Source organism: Macaca nemestrina, chromosome 9, assembly GCF_043159975.1.
Source record: "Macaca nemestrina isolate mMacNem1 chromosome 9, mMacNem.hap1, whole genome shotgun sequence".
NCBI classification, from domain to species: domain Eukaryota; kingdom Metazoa; phylum Chordata; class Mammalia; order Primates; family Cercopithecidae; genus Macaca; species Macaca nemestrina.
Genome location: NC_092133.1, coordinates 64,572,558 through 64,589,478, shown reverse-complemented (window position 1 = coordinate 64,589,478; position 16,921 = coordinate 64,572,558). Strand labels below are relative to the sequence as shown.

At 42.5% G+C, this 16,921-nt stretch overlaps 1 protein-coding gene across 9 annotated transcripts in view; it reads left to right on the top strand.

Moving 5' to 3' along the window:
- Window positions 1–16,921, top strand: part of LOC105466120 (RUN and FYVE domain containing 2) — a 65,098-nt gene that overhangs the window by 26,029 nt on the left and 22,148 nt on the right. For 8 of the 9 annotated variants that reach the window (XM_011715077.3, XM_071069656.1, XM_071069658.1 and 5 more), the window contains one exon: window positions 1,992–2,111. In XM_011715077.3, coding sequence (XP_011713379.1) covers window positions 1,992–2,111 — 120 coding nt within the window. Of the gene's footprint in view, window positions 1–305; window positions 2,112–16,921 lie in introns of those variants that run through there. The other variant, XM_071069659.1, reaches the window with a different exon arrangement.

The following is a 16,921-nucleotide window of genomic DNA, read 5'->3' as shown; positions in this document are numbered from 1 at the left end:
AACCGAAGATATAATTTTGTTTAAATTGAATTGTTTTATATTGGCATTTTTCACTTTTATTGTTGGAAAATGTAATGTATTTCCATTGCCCTGTCATGTTGGTGTCAACATATGTCTTTTATCATTGCTTTCTTTGAATCTATTTATGAAAAACATAACTATTAATGCTTTATTGACATGAATATTCTTTTATTGACATCCTCTTTCTTCTTTTTTCTTTTTTGTTTTCTTTATCCCCATTTTTACATTTTGGACATCTTTATTACCTTTTTCTGTCTTTGATTTCTTTCCATTCCATTATGAAGTGATAACGATTTGTTAACTCAAACTAGGACAATTGCAATGTCATTGGTGAAATGTGCCAGCAGTGACACGCAGGACCAGTACAAGCTGGTCAAAGATATATCTTTCTGAAGACCACTTGTATTTAAACAGACTAAATGAAAAGAGAATCAACAATTTTATAATACATTAAATAGAAAGGAGTCTATGCTACTAAATATTCTAAAAGGGTGTTAGGAACCCTGCACATTTCTTGGTCAGCTGCTATGGTAATACACTGCCATTAAGCAGAGTGGGTGCACTTGGATTTCTAGACATACATTCCTCAAACCTTGTGCACAAAGGGTGATTTGAGTATTGACCCTTTGGAGGTCAGGATTTTCAAATGCAGTTTTATCTTTTTAGCTACTTTTTGATGAAAAATATAAAGATTGTTTAAAAATAACTTAACCTTTGGTTTTATACTGCGTTGGCACAGATATTTTTTTCTCATTGGCCCACTCTTTGCCCAACGGTTCCCTTACTGATTTTTACATATGCTTCAAAATAACTTATAACCCAGACTGGCCAACATCCTGTGCTTCAGCTTCTCAGTTTTCCAGTTCTCCCTTGCCCTCTTCTGTGATAGCACAACTTCAAGGCCTACCTCACTCTTTTATTTTCCTTTTTGTAACCTTAGAGAAAAGCTTGGGTCCATCCCCAGCACCTGAATATTTTAATTTAATCTTAGATTTGGATATAACTTGAATGATAGCTCTCCTTTCCTTGGAAGCAGCATTTATACCCCTGAAATATGTGAGGGTTGCTCCATTGGTATGGTTTTAAGGAAGAAAGGAAGAGGAAGAGTTTTTTTAGTTAGTTGAACCGAAATTTCTCTTGTGATTTCCTGCAAGGAGTTAATATCCTTTGAATCTTGGTAAATATTTTCTTATAAAAATATTGAAGTTAAATGTAAGAAATCCTAGACGGCCAAAGAAGGCAGGGAGTGGAGCTAAGCACAGGAAAATGCAACGACTTACAAATAAAAACAGGAAAGATGAAAATATTTTAGCTAATTTTTAATATTAAATGGTGAGGAACAAAAATGATCTCTAGTGAATGATGCCAACTGGCACCAAATTCTTTTTGAATCTTAAACATGTATGCACACGTGCACGCACACACATGCATAGAGCTTCGGCATAATTTAGTAAATGCATAAAGATGCTGTAAGAAGGAGTTGGCTCTCATTTGGAGTAATTGCAGGTCTTTGCTCTTGGCCTTGTAGCACACTTGATTCCTGGCATACACATCCTAGCTTAACATATAACAGTGTGGCTTCTTCACCTAGTGTAGGCATAAATCCTTTACTTTTCATGGTTTTGAAAAAAGGTAGTAACATACCTATTATGCTTTGAAATTTGATTCATTATGCTCTGCATAAGTGGTAAAGGCTGTATTGCTTTGCACTGTTAATTACGAACAAGAAATAAAACAAATTTGAAGATAGTATTCTGGGCATACTACATGTTATATTGACAAAAAAATCACAGAACAACTTCTAGACATTGTGTGACTCTTTCACGTTTGAGTTTGTGAGTTTTTCCCCAAACTTTGTTTTCATTTAGAAATGTTTCTATTTCCCCATTTTTCTTTTATTTGTCTTCTTCACCCTTTTACACCCTAGTTCTAGCCTCAGTTTTACCCAAAGTTGATTTGAATTACACCAGATTGCAGCAAGCAGAGAAGGCGCAGATGGAAGCTGAAGATGAGGATGAGAAATATCTACAAGAATGTCTCAGTAAATCTGACAGTCTGCAGAAACAAATCTCCCAAAAGGAGAAACAGCTGTGAGTATTTCACTCTTAGAAACAAATACTTGTGTTAACATAACCCCCTCATTTTTTTGCACATGATGATAGAATACCAATATTTTTATTTATCTAATGATACCAGCTAGCTTTTAGTGTTTACTTTCAAAAACAAAAAAAAGGCCAGGCGTGGTGGCTCATGCCTGTAATCCCAGCACTTTGGGAGGCCGAGACAGGGAGATCACGAGGTCAGGAGATCGAGACCATCCTGGCTAACATGGTGAAACCCCGTCTCTACTAAAAATACAAAAAATAATTAGCCGGGCGTAGTGGTGGGCGCCTGTAGTCCCAGCTTCACGGGAGGCTGAGGCAGGTGAATGGCGTGAACCCGGGGGGGCGGAGCTTGCAGTGAGCCGAGATCGCGCAACTGCACTCCAGCCTGGGCGACGGAGCGAGACTCTGTCTCGAAAAAAAAAAAAAGAAAATATAATTGTAATAATACTTATGTTTTTACTCCCTTTATGATTTACAAAGTACTTTCAACTCTGTTTTGCTGTCTTCTTGCTCTAGGAGAGTTTTATTCATTCTTCTGTTATTTAACATTAATCTGATGGTCATTATATTTCTAGGTGCTGAGTATAATAGGCTTTTGTAACTACAAGAAACTTATATTATTAAAGGACATGCTGTTTTCTGAGAATATATATGTATATATTTTTGAGATGGAGTTTCACTCTTGTTGCGCAGGCTGGAGTGCAATGGCATGTGACCTCGGCTCACTGCAACCTCCACCTCCCAGGTTGAAGTGATTCTTCTGTCTCAGCCTCCTGAGTAGCTGTGATTGCAGTTGCCTGCCACCATGCCCAGCTAATTTTTTGCATTTTTAGTAGAGACGGGGTTTCACCATGTTGGCCAGCCTGGTCTCAAACTCCTGACCTCAGGTGATCCACCTGCCTCGGCCTCCAAAGTGCTGGGATTACAGGCATGAGCCACCGCACCCGGCCGAGAACATTTTTTTAAAATCAACTTTGTTTTTTTTTTCCTTTGAGATGGAGTCTCACTCTGTCGCCGAGGCTAGAATGCAGTGGCATGACCTTGGTGGCTCACTGCAGCCTCTGCCTCCTAGGTTCAAGCAATTCTCCTGTCTTAGCCTCCTGAATAGCTGGGACTACAGGCTTATGCCACCACACCCAGCTAATTTTTTGTATTTTGTAGTAGAGATGAAGTTTCATGATGTTGGCCAGGCTGGTCTCATACTCCTGACCTCAGGTGATCTGCCCACCTTGGCCTCCCAGAGTGCTAGGATTACAGGCATGAGCCCCTGTGCCTGGCCAACTTTTTTTTTTTTTTTTATTTTCTCTGATTTTTTTTTTTTTTTTTGAGACAGAGTCTTGCTCTGTCCCCTGGGCTGGAGTGCAGTGGCGCGATCTCGGCTCACGGCAAGCTCTGCCTCCTGGGTTCATGCCATTCTCCTGCCTCCGCCTCCTGAGTAGCTGGGATTACAGGTGCCCTCCACCACTCTCGGCCAATTTTTTTTGTATTTTTAGTAGAGATGGGGTTTCACTGTGTTAGCCAAGATGGTCTGGATCTCCTAACCTCGTGATCCATCTGCCTCAGCCTCCCAAAGTGCTGGGATTACAGGTGTGAGACACCGTGCCTGGCCAGTTGTCTTTAATTTTTTTTTTAACTTTTATTTTAGGTTTGGGTGTACATGTGAAGGCTTGTTACTAGGTAAACACGTGTCATGGGGGTTTGTTGTGTATATTATTTTATCACCCAGGTATTAAGCCCAGTACCCAATAGCTATCTTTTCTGCTCCTTTTCTTCCCCCCATCCTCCCCACTCAGATAGAACCCTGTATCTGTTATTTCCTTCTCTGTGTTCATAAGTTCTTATCATTTAGCTCCTGAACATTTTTTTTTAAATTGTGGAAATGGAGTCTTGCTATATTGTTCAGACTGATCTCTAACTCTTGGCCTCAAGCGATTTTCCTGCCTCAGCTCTCGAAGTGTTGGGATTACAGAAGTGAGCCACCATGCCCAGCTTCTGAGAACATTTTTATTAGTACTTTGCATGATCTATATATCACCAACCAGGAAGGATGTTAGTATATGTCATTGTGCTGAAAAAAAGCAAGTTGCAGACAGTATGCCAAATGTGATTCAATTTAAAAAACAAAATTAAAACCATGTATGCATATATATTTATACATAGAAAATATTTTAAAGAATACAGATTCTGGGGAGTGGTTATTTCAGGTGAATGCTGGTAGGTTGAGGTTGACAGGGACATTTTAGTTTTATTTTATAAATATCAGTATTTTTCCCCCAGTTAATATGTACCAATTCTGTTATTAAAAGAAAACAACAGTAAGAACAAACAAACAAACAAAGCAACAATGGAAAGTAGTTATTTATTATATTAACAGATCATTAAAACAAGACCAAATGCCGTGTATGAAGTATAAGTTGCTAAGCTGCCTTTATACCCATTGAAGTGTTTGTTAAGTTCTTCTCTATCCTTGGTGATTTTCTGTCTAGTAGTTTTTAATTATTGAGAGAGAATTTGTTGAAATATCAAACTGTGATTGTGGATTGGTATATGTATTTTTTCAATTCTGTTTTTGCTTATTGTATTCTAAAGCTCTGTTATTTGATGCCTACATATTCAGGACTGTTAATATATCTTCTTGGTAGAGTGACCCTTTTGTCATTATATGATGTACTTCTCTGTTAATTTTTTTTTTTGCTCTGAAGTTAATTTTTCTGATATTAATATAGTTACTCCTGCTTTCTGTTGATTAATGTTTGTATTTTTCCTTTTCTTTTCTTTACTTTCAGTGTACCTTTGTAATGTTTGAAGTTTCTTTTTTTTTTTTTTTGGAGAGACAGGATCTTGCTGTGTTGCCCAGGCTAGCCTTGCACTCCTAGCTTCAAGTAATCCTCCCATCTTTGCCTCCCAAAGTGTTGGGATTACAGGTGTGAGCCACCATCCCCGGCTTGAAGTTTCTTTTCCTTTTTTTTAAAGACAGAGTCTCACTCTGTTGCCCAGGCTGGAGTGCAGTGGCATGGTCATAGCTCACTGCAGCTATGACTCAAGCAATCCTAGGCTCAAGCAATCCTAGGCTCAAGCAATCCTCCCAACCTCAGCTTGCAGAGTAGCTGGGACCTTAGGCGTTGTGCCATCATACCCAGCTAATTTATTTTTATTTTTATTTTTTAGTAGAGAAAAGGTCTTGGTATGTTGCCCATACTGATCTTGAACTCCTGAGCTCGAGTGATCCTCCCACCTTGGCCTCCCAAAGTGTGGGATTACAGGCATGAGCCACTGCTCCCAGCCTGAAGTTTCTTTTTTTTTTTTTTCTTTTTTTTTTGAGACGGAGTCTCGCTCTGTCGCCCAGGCTGGAGTGCGGTGGCCGGATCTCAGCTCACTGCAAGCTCCGCCTCCCGGGTTCACGCCATTCTCCTGCCTCAGCCTCCCGAGTAGCTGGGACTACAGGCGCCCACAACTGCGCCCGGCTAATTTTTTGTATTTTTAGTAGAGACGGGGTTTCACCGTGGTCTCGATCTCCTGACCTTGTGATCCGCCCGCCTCGGCCTCCCAAAGTGCTGGGATTACAGGCGTGAGCCACCGCGCCCGGCGAAGTTTCTTATAGACAGCATATAGTTCATGTTTTGTTGTTGTTGTTATTTGTTTTTTAGAGACAGGGTCTTGCTTTGTTGCCAGGTTGGAGTATAGTGGTACCATTATAGCTCATTGCAGCCTCTAATTCTGGGCTCAAGAGATCCTCCTGCCTCAGCCTCCTGAGTAGCTAGGACAACAAGCATGTGCCACTGCACCTGGCTAATAAAACAATTTTTTTTTTTTTTTGGCCGGGCGCGGTGGCTCAAGCCTGTAATCCCAGCACTTTGGGAGGCCGAGACGGGCGGATCACGAGATTAGGAGATCCAGACCATCCTGGCTAACACGGTGAAACCCCGTCTCTACTAAAAAATACAAAAAACGGCCGGGCGCGGTGGCTCAAGCCTGTAATCCCAGCACTTTGGGAGGCCGAGACAGGCGGATCACGAGGTCGGGAGATCGAGACCATCCTGGCTAACACGGTGAAACCCCGTCTCTACTAAAAAAATACAAAAAACTAGCCAGGCGAGGTGGCGGGCGCCTGTAGTCCCAGCTACTCGGGAGGCTGAGGCAGGAGAATGGCGGGAACCCGGGAGGCGGAGCTTGCAGTGAGCTGAGATCCGGCCACTGCACTCCAGCCTGGGTGACAGAGCAAGACTCCGTCTCAAAAAAAAAAAAAAAAAAAAAAAAAAACTAGCCGGGCCTGTAGTCCCAGCTACTCGGGAGGCTGAGGCAGGAGAATGGCGGGAACCCGGGAGGCGGAGCTTGCAGTGAGCTGAGATCCGGCCACCATACTCCAGCCTGGGCGGCAGAGCAAGACTCCGTCTCAAAAAAAAAACAAAAAAAAAACAATTTTTTTTTTTAAGAGATGGAGGTCTTGCTATATATCCTAAGCTGGTCTGGAACTCCTGGCCTCAAGTGATCTCTCTGCCTCAGCCTCCTAAAGCATTTGGATTACAGGCATGAGCCATCGTGCTTGGCCTGCTTCATGCTTTTAAAATCAATTCTCCCAACTCTGTCTTTTCATAGTATGTTTAGTCCATTTATATGTATTGTAATTATTGATATAGTAGAGCTTAAGTCAGCCATTTTGTTGTTTAATTTGTTTTTCCTATTTGTTGTTCCTCTGTTTAATTTTTCCTGCCTTCCCATAAGTTACGTGAACATTATTTAGAATTCCGTTTTGATTTATCTGTAGCACTTTTGAATGCATCTCTTTGTATAGATTTTTGGTGTTTGCTGTGGACATTATATTACACATATGCTATTTTTCCACAGTCTGTTGGCATTAACATTTTACCACTTTGGATGAAGTGTGAAAACCTTACCTCTATTTAAGTATTCATACTTTCTCCCCTCTTTAATATAATTTGCTTAATGATCTCTTTTACATATATTGGGAATCATGTTAGACAATATTGTAATATGTTGTGCAACCATAAACAGAATTTAATGTTTAAATTTAATCTAATTTAGAAAACTTCATTATTCTTTTTTATTCCTGAAGCTCCAGGTTTTTTTGTGTGTGTCTGAACTTTCTTTAAACATTTTTTTTTTTTTTTTTTGATACAGGGTCTTGCTCTGTCAGCCAGGCTGGAGTGCAGTGATGTGATCACAGCTCACTGCAGCCTTGATTTCCTGGGCTTAGTAATCTTCCCATCTCAGGCTCCTGAGTAGCTGAGACTATAGGTGCATATCACCACACCTGGCTAATTTTTATATTATTATTTTTTTTTGGTAGAGACGGGGTTTCTCCATGTTACCGGGAATAATCTCGGACTCCTGGGCTCAAGTGATCAGCCCACCTTGGCCTCCAAAAGTGCTAGGATTATAGCCGTGAGCCACCGTGCCTGGCCTCTTTTTTTTTTTTTTTTTAAAGAGAGAGGCGTCTCACTGTGTCACTGAGGCTGGAATACAGTAGTGTGATCATGGCTCACTGCAACCTCGAGCTCCTGGGCTCAAGCAATGCTCTTGCCTTTACCTACCAAGTAGCTGGGACTATAGGCATTAGCCATCATGCCAACTAATTTAAAAACTTATTTTATTTTATTTTTTTGAGATAGGGTCTTATTTCTCTCTCGCCCAGGCTGGGGTATAGTGGCGTGATCATAACTCATTGCAGCTTTGAAGTCATGGGCGCAAAGGATCCTCTCGCCTCAGCCTCCTGAGTAGCTAGGATGGTAGAGCATACCACCACACCTGGCTAATTTTTATAGGGACAGGATGTTGCTATGTTGCCCAGGCTGGTCTTGAACTCCTGGCCTCAAGCAGCCCCCCTGCCATGATCTTCCAAAGTGTTAGGATTACAGGCGTGAGCCACTGCACCTGGCCTTAAATTTTTTTTTTTTTTTTTTTGAGATGGAGTTTTGCTCTGTCACCCAGGCTGGAGTGCAGTGGCCGGATCTCAGCTCACTGCAAGCTCTGCCTCCCGGGTTCACGGCATTCTCCTGCTTCAGCCTCCCGAGTAGCTGGGACTACAGGCGTCTGCCACCACGCCTGGCTAATTTTTTGTATTTTTTAGTAGAGATGGGGTTTCACCATGTTAGCCAGGATGGTCTCGATCTCCTGACCTCGTGATCCACCCATCTTGGCCTCCCAAAGTACTGGGATTACAGGCTTGAGCCACCGTGCCCGGCCAAATTTTTTTTTAGAGATGAGGTCTTATTATGTTGCTCAGGCTAGTCTTGAATGCCTGGCCTCAAATAATCCTCTGGCGTCAGCCTTCTGAGTAGGTAGGATTACAGGTGTGAGCCACCATGCCAAGCTCTTTAGCCATTCTTTTCGGGTATGTCTGTTGGCAGTAAATTCTATTTTACCTTCATTTCTGAAGGATATTTTCATTGGGTATAGAATTCTGGGTTGGCAGTTCTTTTAGCACTAGAGAAATCTTACACCACTTTCTCTTGGCCTTTATGGTTTTCTGATTAAAAATACACTGTCATTTGAATTGTTTCTCTTTAGGCGTTAATGTCATTTCTGTCTTACTGCTTTCAAAAAAATTTTTTTTGGGGATTTAACCTATTTAGGATTTGATCAGCTTCTTATATCTGTAGGTTTATGTCTTTGTCAAATTTGGGAAATTTTCAGCCATTACTTTTTCAGATATATTTTTTTTTAGTGTCAGTTGCCTTCTCCTCCCCTGCAGAGACTCTTGATACCATGAATGTTGGGTCTTTTTTTTTTTTGAGACGGAGTCTTGTTCTGTCACCAGGCTGGAGTGCTGTGGTGCGATCTTGGCTCTCTGCAACCTCCTGGATTCAAGTGGTTCTTCTGCCTCAGCCTCCTGGGTACCTGGGACTACAGGCGCGTGCCACCATGCCCAGCTAATTTTTTTTTTTTTTTGAGGTGGAGTCTCAGCCTGTCACCCAGGCTGGAGTACAGTGGTGCGATCTCAGCCCACTGCAACCTCTGTTGCCTGGTTCAAGCGATTCTCCTGCCTCAGCCTCCTGAGTAGCTAGAATTACAGGTGCCTGCCACCAAGCCCGGCTATTTTTTTTTTTTGTATTTTTAGTAGAGACGGGGTTTCACCATCTTAGCCAGGTTGGTCTTAAATTCCTGACCTTGTGATTCACCCGCCTTGGCCTCCCAAAGTGCTGGTATTACAGGCGTGAGCCACTGCGCCTGGCCTTTTTTTTTTTCCCGAGATGGAGTCTCACACTGTCGCCTAGGCTGGAGTGCAGTGGCATGATCTTGGCTCACTGCAAGCTCCGCCTCCCAGGTTCATGCCATTCTCCTGCCTCAGCCTCCTTAGTAGCTGGGACTACAGGTGTCCGCCACCACACCCGGCTAATTTTTTGTAGTTTTAGTAGAGACAGGGTTTCACCATGTTAGCCAGGATGGTCTCGATCTCTTGACCTCATTATCCGCCCACCTTGGCCTCCCAAAGTGCCGGGATTATAGGCGTGAGCCACTGTGCCCAGGCGATCTTTTTTTTTTTTGTTTTAGTAGTCCCACCAGTTCCTGTTCAGATTGGATTATTTCTGTTGTTATATTTTCAAATTCATTCATTCTTCCCTCACCATCTTCATTCTTCTCTTGAGCCCTTTCAGCAAGATTATTGTATTTTTCAGTCCTAAGATTTCCATTTGATCTATTTTCTTTTGTTGTTTGTTTTGTTTTTGTTTAGTTTTGAGATAGGATCTTGCTGTTGACCAGGCTGTAGGGCAGTGGCATGATCATGGCTCACTGTGAACTTGAACTTCTGGACTGAAGTGATCCTTCTGCCCAAGCTTCCTAGGACTACAGGCATACACCCCTATGCTTGGCTAATTTATTTTTGTTTTTATTTTTTGTAGAGATGAGGGCTATGGTATATTGTCGAGGCTGGTCTTGAACTCCTGGTCTCAAGTGATCCTCCTGTATTGGGCTCCCAAAGTGTGGGGATTATAGATGTGAGCCATGGTGCCTGGCCAGGCTCTTTTTTATGTTTATTTCCTTTCTTCTTTCTTTCCTCATGATTTTTCAGATGTGTCTTAATTGGTAGTGGGAGCATTTTAATGGTGGCTGCTTTAAAATTCTTGACAGATAATTCCACCATCTGGAACTATGATGTTAGCATCTGTTGATTGATGTTTCTCACCTAACTTGAGACCTTCCTGGGCCTTAGTATAACAGATGTTTTTCAGTCGCATCCAGGATACTTTGGGTAGAATAAGACTCTGGATTTTATATATTGTTTTGGCAGGCCTCCACTGAAACCACACTAGTAGGGGGATGTGGACAGTAACCCATTACGTCAAATGGAGTTGGAAGCCCAAGACCATTCCAGGTGGGATGGAATAGGGTGCCTAATAACTGCAGGGATTGAAATCTGAATCTTCCAGTCAGCTTCCACTGATACTGTGGAGAAGGGGAGTGGTGCCATGTTACTGTTGGCGGGTAGTGGAAGTCCAGGCTCTCCTCTTGGTTTCTGCTGAAACCATCTTGGAAGAGAGAGGACGAGAAGCCTCATTACCACTGGGTGGAGGTAATCCAGGCTCTCAATTGGCTTTCACTGATACTGTGGGGGTGGGTAAGAAATGCCTTGTTAGGCCAGGCATGGTGGCTCACGCCTGTAATCCCAGCACTTTGGGAGGCGGAGACGGATGGATCACCTGAGGTCAGGAGTTCGAGGCCAGCCTGGCCAACATGGCGAAACCCCGTCTCTACTAAAAATAGAAAAATTAGTGAGGCATAGTGGCTGGTGCCTGTAATCCCAATTACTCGGGAGGCTGAGGTGAGAGAATCACTTGAACCTGGGAGGCAGAGGTTGCAGTGAGCCAAGATTGTGCCACTGCACTCCTGCCTGGGTGACAGAGCAAGACTCTGTCTCAAAAAAAAAAAAAAAAAAAAGGAAAAGAAAAAAGAAATGCCTTTTTACTGCTGCATGCAGATTCAAGTCCCAGGTTACTCTTCCATTGTTACCAGTGAGGTTGCTTGAGAGACACTTTGTTTTATTTTTTCTTTGTTTTTTCCCTTAGATCCAGGGATAGACTGCATTAGTTTACTTTCTGTTTTTCTGAGACAGAGTTTTCGCTCTGTTGCCCAGGCTGGAGTGCAGTGGCGCAATCTCGACTCACTGCAACCTCTGCCTCCCAGGTTCAAGCGATTCTTGTGCCTCAGCCTCTTTAGCAGCTGGGATTACAGGCGCGTACCGCCATGCCTGGCTAATTTTTTGTAGAGATGAGGTTTTGCCATGTTGGTCAGGCTGGTCTCGAGCTCCTGACCTCAGGTGACCCACCTACCTTGTCCTCCCAAAGTGATGGGTTTACAGGCATGAGCCACTGTGCCTGGCCCAGATTAGTTTACTTTCTGTTGATATAACTGGGTACCTGAGACTGGGTAATTTAAAAAGAAAACAGGCTTATTTCTTACAGTTCTGGAATCTGGGAAGTCTAAGATTGGGCAGCCACATTTGGTCATCTTCTGGTGAGGGCTTTGTGCTGCATCCTAACATGGCAGAAGACATCACAGGGCAAGAGGAGTGTACTGAGAGTCAAACTGGCTTTTGTTTATTATTTTTATTTATTATTTTTCTTATAGAGATATGGTCTCACTATATTGCCCAGGCTGGTCTTGAACTCCTAAAGTGATCCTCCTACCTTGGCCTCCCAAAGTGCTTGGATTACAGGTGTGAGCCACCATTCCTGGCCTACCAAACTGACTTTTATAACAGACCCATTCTTGTGATAAGCCATTAGTCCACTACCCTGTTAATTCATTCATGAAGGCAGAGACCTCATGAGCCAATTACCTCTTAAAGGCCTCACCTGTTTGTTTGTTTTTGTTTTTTTTGAGACAAGGTCTGGCTCTGTTGCCCAGGCTGGAGTGCAGTGATACGATCTCAGCTTACTGCAGCCTTGACCTCCCCAGTTCAGGCAATCCTCCTGCCTCAGCACCCCTAGTAGCTGGGACTATAGGCACACACCACCACACCTGGCTAATTGTGTTTTTTGTAGAGATGAGGTTTCACCATGTTGACCAGGCTGGTCTCAAACTCCTGACCTCAAGTGATCCGCTTGCCTTGGCCTCCGAGAGTGCTGGGATTACAGGCGTGAGCCACTGTGCCGGCAAGGCCTTACCTCTTATGCTGTTAAACTGGGCATTAAGTTTCAATGTAAGTTTTGAAGAGGACAAACATTCAAACCATAACAGATGCCTTATTACTGCTGGGGGTTAGGAGGGTTCAGGCTCCCACTTGACATTTTCTGATACTACCACAGCAGGGTGCAAGAAGGTTACCTTATCATTGCCAGGCAAGAGTAGAAATCCAGGCCCCTCACTCAGCTTTTGCTGACTGAGGTTTGTTGCGGGGGCATGGGTTTTTTCTCAGGTGTTTTGCTAGAGTAGGACATTTATTGTCCAAAGTTTTCTGTCTTGCTAGGCTATTTCCTGGCCCTTTGGCATGGGAACAGCTCTTCTTGGGGCTTTTTTTTTTGTCTATGCCCATTAGTATTTAATGGGTTGAGGGCTTCATCAACACCTAATCTGACCTATATGTGAGACAAAAAGAAACCTGAGGTAACTCATCACCATGTTGTTCTTTGATTCCTGGAGTTCCTAGCTGATCAAACATCTTCTCTTTACTTTCTGAAGTCTTCTTTTGTTGTTGTTGTTTTGAGGTGGAGTTTCACTCTTGTTGCCCAGGCTGGAGTGCAATGGCGCGATCTCGGCTCACTGCAACCTCCGCCTCCCGGGTTCAAGCGATTCTCCTGCCTCAGCCTCCCAAGTAGCTGGGATTACAGGCATGTGCCACCATGCTCGGCTAATTTTGTATTTTTAGTAGAGACGGGGTTTCTCCATGTTGGCCAGGCAGGTCTTGAACTCCCGACCTCAGGTGATCCGCCTATCTGGGCCTCCCAGAGTGCTGGGATTACAGGCGTGAGCCACTGTGCTTGGCCTTGGAGTCTTCTTATGTATGTTTTACATATAATGTCCAGAGTTTTTAACTGTACTTAGTTGGAGGGATAGGGGTGCTTACTTCATCTTTTCCAGAACCAGAATTCTGTACTCCATTTAAATCTACCACAAATATAATAATTTGAGGAATTTGAGGAATTAATATGTAGAATTCCCTGGCTTTAGTCCAGGGTATATTACTGTGGTTAAAAACCTACAGACCGAGCCTGGTGGCTCACGCCTGTAATCCTAGAACTTTTGAGAGGCTGAGGCAGGTGGATCACGAGGTCAGGAGTTCGAGACCAGCCTGACTAACATGGTAAAACCCCGTCTCTACTAAACATTTTAAAAAAATTAGACAGTCGTGGTGGTGGGCGCCTGTAATCCCAGCTACTCAGAAGGCTGAGGCAGGAGAAGCGCTTGAACCCAGGAGGCGGAGGTTGCAGTGTGTCGAGGTCGCGCCACTGCACTCCAGCCTAGGTGACAGAGCACGACTCCATCTCAAAAAGAAAAGAAAAGAAAAGAAAAGAAAATCCATATTATTTCTACACTGTGAAAACTGTGAAACTGAAATCCACTCCCAAAGCCAAAAGCAGGGCCGGGCGTGGTGGCACATGGTTGTAATCCCAGTGCTTTAGGAGGCTGAGGCGAGAGGATTGCTTGACGCCAGGAGTTTAAGACCAGCCTGAGCAACATAATGAGACCCTGTCTCTACAAAAAGAAAGAAAGAAAGAAAAAATTAGCTGGGTGTTGTGGCACACACCTGTAGCCCCAGCTGCTCAGCAGGCTGAGGCAAAAGGATTGCTTGAGCCCAGGAGTTCAAGGTTGCTGTGAGCTGATTGTGCCACTAAACTTCAGCCTGCTGGGTGGCAGAGTGAGTTCTTGTCTCTAAAAACAGAACAAAACAAAAACCCCAAAACATTCAGAAAAAACAATTCCTCTTAATTTTAAGTTACAAGGAGCATTTAAGTCATCAGATTTATTAATGGTGCTCTGGGTTTGTTGTGTAAGTCTCTGTGCCTTGTCAAATGAAGCACATGAAGAACACGACTGGGATACTTGGCCCATCAGTAGAATAGTCTTGAAACTCTGGTACTCTGTTACTGAATTACCTTTCTAGTGTTTGACAAAAGCATGGGTAAGACAATCTGATATTCTGCAGTAATGCAACTTATTCTGTAGTGATAACCCATTTTTTTTTTTTTTTTTTTTTTGGTCACAGTGGCGCGATATCAGCTCACTGCAACCTCCACCTCCTGGGTGCAAGCAATTCTCATGCTTCAGCCTCCCGAGTAGATGAGATTACAGGCACCCGCCACCATGCCCAGATAGTTTTTTGTTTTTAGTAGAGACAGGTTTCACCATGTTGGCCAGGCTGGTCTCAAATTCCTGACCCCAGGTGATCCACCCACCTCGGCCTCCCAAAGTGCTGGGATTACAGGCATGAACCATAAATATATATATTTTAGAGTCTCACTCTGTTGCCTAGGCTGGAGTGCAGTGGTGCGATTTTACCTCACTGCAACCCCTGCCTCCAAGGTTCAAGCGATTCTCGTGCTTCAGCCTCCTGAATAGCTGGGATTAAATGTGTGTGCCACCACGCCTGGCTAATTTTTGTATTTTTAGTACAGACAGGGTTTCGCCATGTTGGCCAGGCTGTTCTCGAACTCCTGACCTCAGGTGATCCACCTGCCTCGGCCTCCCAAAGTGCTGGAGTTACAGGCATGAGTCACTGTGCCCAGCCTGAAAATGTTTTCTAAGTTTATTGTTTAGTTTAAAATTTTGATTATAGTGGTTTTTATTTAGACATTTTAATTCTTTATGTACTTACATCTTCCTTTTTCTTTTTCTTTTTTTTTTGAGATGGAATCTTGCTCTGTCACCCAGGCTGGAGTGCAGTGGTGAGATCTTGGCTTACTACAACCTCCGCCTCCTGGGTCCAAGCGATTCTCCTACCTCAGCCTCCCAAGTAGTAGCACACCCGGCTAAATTTTGTATTTTTAGTAGAGATGGGGTTTCACCATGTTGGGCAGGCTGGTCTTGAACTCCTGGCCTCAAGAGATCTGCCCGCTTTGGCCTCCCAAAATTTTGGGATTACAGGCATGAGCCACCATGCCTGGTACATCTTCCTTTTTTCCTTTTATGGTTTTTGCTTTCAGTATTCAACATGTATTCTGACAATATATTTATATAACTTAAAAACAAAATTTTCCTTTGCTTTTTCATTCACTTTTTTTTTGATTCTGGATGATGAGGCCATTCAACAGGGTACTGTGTGCTTTGGTTACTTCAGTGTTTGTAACATACACAGTAAGTCCTCACATTATGTAACATACACAGTAAATTCTCACTTAATGTCATTGACAGGTTCTTGGAAACTCTGACTGAGTGAAATGATGCTAAATGAAACCAGTTTTATCATAGGCTACTTGATGTGAAGAAGAGTTAAGTTTCTACTGCATAATTATTTTCACAAAAAATCACTAAACTGCTAACTAAAGACCTTCTGGTCTTCTAGTATTAAATATTGAAGTAAATGTGAGTTATACATACATTTAAGGAAAGATGAATAAAAACGAGTAAGCTCATTCTTTGCCCAATTATTACAGTTCGGGCTCACTGGTGGCCGGAGCCTATCCTGGCAAGTTGGGCACCCAGTGGGAGCTAGTCTTCCACAGGACACTATTCCATCACAGGATGTACCCAAACACACCCACACTCAGGCTGGGACAATGTAGATAATGCCAGTTCATCTAATGTGCACATCTTTGGGATCTGGGAGGAAACTGGAGTACCTGGAGAAGACTTACACAGACATGGAGAGAACGTGCAGACTTCACACAGACAGTGGCCCCAGTGGGAATCAGTTTTTTTTTCTTGTCAATGTTATAAGGAAGTAACAGTTGAAGAGATGCTGTTCAAATTTTAAATTTGTAGTAAAATAGTATTTATCAATAATTTGTAAATTCCATTTTCAGGTACTCTTCTCTTCAACCTGAATTACAAAATCTAAAATTTATTCCACTGGAAAATATATGGCTGTATATGGAAATGCTAACTATGAGGAAATAAAAACTAATCTAAATATTAACACAAAAATATTAAAATAATGTACTCAACATTATAATGTTGCAATTAAAATATAAAGTATTAGTAACTGTAGTATTGTTAGTAGATAAATGCCTCACTTGTTATAACTGTTTATGAGAAATAATCATGGAAGTGATTTGTGTTCTTTTTTTTAGTCAGCTTAAAATGTGGAAATTCAACTATGTTTGCTTTGCCAGCTAGCACCTTTAGAATAATTCAGGAGTTTTGGTGGCAGGCCTATAGTCTCAGATGCTGAGAGGCTGAGGTGGGAGGATCACTTGAGCCCAGGAGTTGAGTCCAGCCTGGCAACATAGCAAGACCCTGTCTCCAAAAAAAAAAAAAAAAAAAGAAAAAGAAGATTGCAGGAATGCTTTCAGAATTGGCATTTCCAGGCAGTGTGGACTTTCTCCCAATGTCTGCTTGGTTTTAGGTCTTTCATGTAATTGGTCAGCTTCCAACAGTAATTTGCAAACTAGCACTCTGCAATAGGGCTGATTTTGCCGTTACTGAAGTTAAACTGATTTAGCAATTGCTATAATTCTTATATTGGAATAAAGTTTTTTTGTAAAATTTTTCACATGGCATAGAAGTGTAAGACAATTAGAATCTTATGTTCCTCCTCTTAGTTCCATTCCCAAGATGTAACCAGTTTTAATATTATGGTGTTTGCCTTTCCAAGGCATTTTCTATGCTTATGCAATATTTATGTCTATGGAATTAATTAATGATGTAAATGGTTTAGCAAGGATTGTTTCATGGCT